At 58.4% G+C, this 3,806-nt stretch overlaps 1 protein-coding gene across 1 annotated transcript in view; it reads right to left on the bottom strand.

The window, feature by feature from the left end:
- NWD1 (NACHT and WD repeat domain containing 1) overlaps nt 1-3,806 on the bottom strand; it is a 65,242-nt gene that overhangs the window by 40,995 nt on the left and 20,441 nt on the right. Inside the window, exons 6-7 of the mRNA XM_004715522.3 lie at nt 3,117-3,234; nt 2,308-2,466 (exon numbers count right to left, since the gene is read on the bottom strand). Of these exons, the coding sequence (XP_004715579.2) occupies nt 2,308-2,466; nt 3,117-3,234 (277 nt within the window). The remainder of the gene's footprint in view (nt 1-2,307; nt 2,467-3,116; nt 3,235-3,806) is intronic.

Raw genomic sequence — 3,806 nt, forward strand, 5'->3', positions numbered from 1 at the left:
GAGAGCAGGCTAAACAAGAGCAGAGCTAGCACCCACGGAGAGGAAGGCAGATGCTGTGTGCAGGGAGCCAAGGAACGTGGGACATCAGGGAGAATCGAGAGATGCTGAGTCAAGGATTCCCCCCAGAGTGGACAGAGGGTGAGCCTTCTCCGGAAGCCAGCTCCCTGACTTCCAGTCTCTGAAACTCCAAGATGATACATTCTCTGTGTTACGTTGCCCTCCTATGGCGCATCTGTTACAACCGCACTAAGAAGCAGACGGCGTTTCCACCAGAAACCTCCAGCCCAGGGGACTGTGTGCTTCAAAAGGCCCTGGGCAGAGCATCGCCTGGAGAGTCAGAAAAACTCTTGCGACTGCCCACATCCAGCCCATGCCTCCGCCGGAGACGTGTCATGGACCTTACCGATGAATGTTGGCAACCGAATAGAGGACAGAAACCTCGAAAAAGAAAAATGAATTCCCGTACACTTGTTAGAAAGATTATAGTTCTGTCCTTAATAATGATCTATGGTGTAAGGAGCCTTGGCGGCACGGTGGTTGTGCACTGTCCCACTAAGGGCAAGGTCAGCAGTTTGAAACCACCAGCCGCTCCACGGGAGAAAGACGCGGCTTTCTACCCCGTAATGAGTCACGGAAATTCACGGGGCCAGTTCTGTCCTACAGGGTCCCTCTGCGTCGGTGCCAACTCGGTGGCAGGGAGGGTGGTTTTTAGTTGGGATCTAGGTTCTCCGTGTGGCTGTATCTTATCAATGATTCGTGTTGTACTTGGTCAATAGCGGTGTTGTTGCCCGCTGCCATCGGGCTGGCCCCAGCTCACAGCAGAATGGGATGTCTCCTGGTCCTGGGTCAGCGGCAGATCAGATCTCTGGGATTCACGGGGTTTTACTGGCTGATTTTCGGTGGCAAAATCAGGGCTTTCCTCCTAGTCTGTCTCAGTCAGGAATTTCCTCTGACACCCGCTGAGTGGGCGCCACACCGGTGCGTCCGCTGACAGACGGACGGTCAGCGGCTGCAGCAGACTGAGCGTGAGGCGCACCGGCCGGCACGGAACCTGGGCTGCCCTCAGGGTTGGAGGGAAGGCTACCACGAAGGCTCCGCGGTCCCCACCCCTTCTGTTCAGTCGCAGCAGCACCTCTGTCTTGTCCTCAGGGACATTTTTTAAACTATAGCTCGAGCTTTGTCCATTCAAATACACATGTTGTCATTGTGTGGCTGCTAGGTGCCATCGAAACCCCACCCGGTCCCGCGACCTCCTCGCCATCGTGAGGCTTGAGCCCACGGTCGCAGCCACGGTGACAATCATGCCATCGACGGCCTTCCTCTTTCGCTGCCCCTCTACTTCACCGAGCACCGTGTCCCCCTCCAGGGACTGGCCTCTTCCGATGATGTCATGTGATGTACCTATGACTAAAAAGTAATGAGCCAGGAGCTGACCCTGAGTCCCGGCCACCCTGCGCGGCCGAGCAGAACTGGGAGGACATGCAGGGGCGGCAGCGGCGCTCTCTAGACCTTTCTTCCAGAGCTGCCCTGGAAGACCCCAGCCTCCAGCATGTCAGTCCGTGAGCAGCTGAGGGCGCCCGGGGACCTCACAGTTCTATACACCAACTCGACGCACTGCCTTCTCCCCCATTCCTGCTCACAGAGACCCCCCAGCACAGCCCTGTGGGCGTTTTGGGGCCATGACGTTAACTGGAGCAGACGGCCCTATCTCCCCTGCAGAGCAGCGAGGGAGCTCCAACCATGGACCCATGGTTAGCCGCGGAGCACTTAAATTCATCTCTATCCAGGCGATTCGGACTCGTAGCATCCCTGATGCGCAGACCAGAACTGCCTCCTGAGTTTTCAAGGCAGTAAACGTTGCGGAAGCCCACTGCCATGCCCTCTCCCCTGGAGTGGCTGGTGGGTTCAAACCATGGACCTTCTGGTTCACGGCTGAGAGTGGCTGAGCCACTTCCTACGGCACCAGGGCCCCCGCTGTCACACGGGTACCTGTGCGTGTGGCGGCTGGACAACGGCAATGAGCTCAAACATGAGAACACTGTGGGGACCACACAGGACAGGGTGGGGGTTCACCCTGGGATGCACAGGGTTGCTGTGAGTCAACACTACAACTTATTCCTGGCTTATTGGGCCTCCAGGGAAAGGAGGCTGAGCCCAGGGCGGGGACCAGGCACCGCTCTGGGGTTTCCTTGGTCCACGGCCCCGAGCAAACCTACAGCTTTGGACAGGAGAGGGTGTTGGGGAGTGGAAACCAGGTGTGCTCAGCAGCTTCTCAGACCACCCTCCTGGTGTCGGGGCCCCACTCACCCAGGCCCCGGAGCTCCACAGCGGGGCAGGCAAGCTGCAGGGCCTCCCGGACCAGGCCAACCTCCGGCGAGTCCACATGGGGGGCGCACAGGTCAAAGTCATCCAGGAGGGCCTCAAGACCCCCGGACACGGCCCGGCAGGAGATCCAGCTCATACTGCCTGTCGGGGGAGGAGGAAGAGGGACTGGATGCGGTGCCGTTCTGGCGACCCTGGGCTTACCTTCCCTGCCATCTGAGGACCTGGGGTCACCTCCAGCTGACTCAGGGGGCTCTCCGCCTGGGCACTGGGGACATTTGGGGCTCCGGTCATTCCCTAGGGTGGGACCATCCTCTACACTGTAGGGTATTGGCAGCATCTCTAGTCTTGACCCGATCCACGTCAGTGCTACTCCCCACCCTCAGTGGCGACAACCCACAATGCCTCTAGACATCAACACGTGTTTCCTCAGACAAATTTACCCCAGGTTGGAAACTGTTGACAATGCAGTTGAGTAGGTAGATAGAAGATATATGGATTGATAGGTGATAGATAAGCATAGCTAGGTAGATGGTTGATGGATGGGTGATAAGTGATTGGTAGATGATAGACAGTCAAATAGATGATTGATCGAGTGTCTCTGCTTCAGGCAGCACTACCACTATTTGGTTCTGGAACATTCTCTGAGGTAGGGGCCACCCTTTGCATTGTGGGATGTTGAGCAGGACCTCGTCTCCACCTAGTCTATGCCTGCAGCCCCCTCTTCCTCTGGTGATGGCCCCAAATGTCCCCAGAGATCACCAGGGTCCCCTGGGGACAAAAGGGCGCCTCACCCAGCACGTCCTGCTTCAGCTCCTCGACGCGGCCGGCGTGGAGCAGATGGAAGGGCAGTTCCTTCAGCTTCCGCAGGTTTGCCACCGAGTCTGAGAACCAGAGGGGCTGAGGGGCCACCTGGGGGCGGGGATGGGGGAGGAGCTGGTGGTCAGGTACTAGGACCCCTGCTCCTCCATTCCCTTGGCCTCAAGCACCGCCAGGCCAGGTACCAAGGGGTGGGGACACGATGGCACGCAGAGAGGGCCCCAAACCCAGCCCACCAGCCTCAAGTTGACTCGGGCTCATCGTAAGCTAGAGGACAGAGTGGACCTGGCCCACGGATGTCCAAAGCTGTGCATCTTCACAGAAGCCGGCGGCCACCTTGTGGTCCTGCAGCACATCTGCCGGTCTCTTAGGTAACCACTGAGTGCTTTAAAAAGAACCCTCCCACCCCAACATCCCCGAGGCATCGGGGTCCGGGGCAGAGGGTGGGGCTTGGGGTCAGGGGAGCAGCACTCTGCAGTGACTAGAAGGTTTCCTGAAGCAGGGGCATCAGGCTGGGCCTCAGAGTATGTCCAGGGGTCTGGCAGGTAGTAAGTGCTGGAAAACCGGACAGCCCAGGCCAAGGGATTAGCAGAGGCCGGGACCCAGAGGGGTAAGAGCAGTCTCCCCATATAAGATGGAGGGTGGCATTAGCAGGCCACTGGAGA

Source organism: Echinops telfairi, unplaced genomic scaffold (genome assembly GCF_000313985.2).
Source record: "Echinops telfairi isolate 266 unplaced genomic scaffold, ASM31398v2 ScPeMD7_30;HRSCAF=105, whole genome shotgun sequence".
NCBI classification, from domain to species: Eukaryota; Metazoa; Chordata; class Mammalia; order Afrosoricida; family Tenrecidae; genus Echinops; species Echinops telfairi.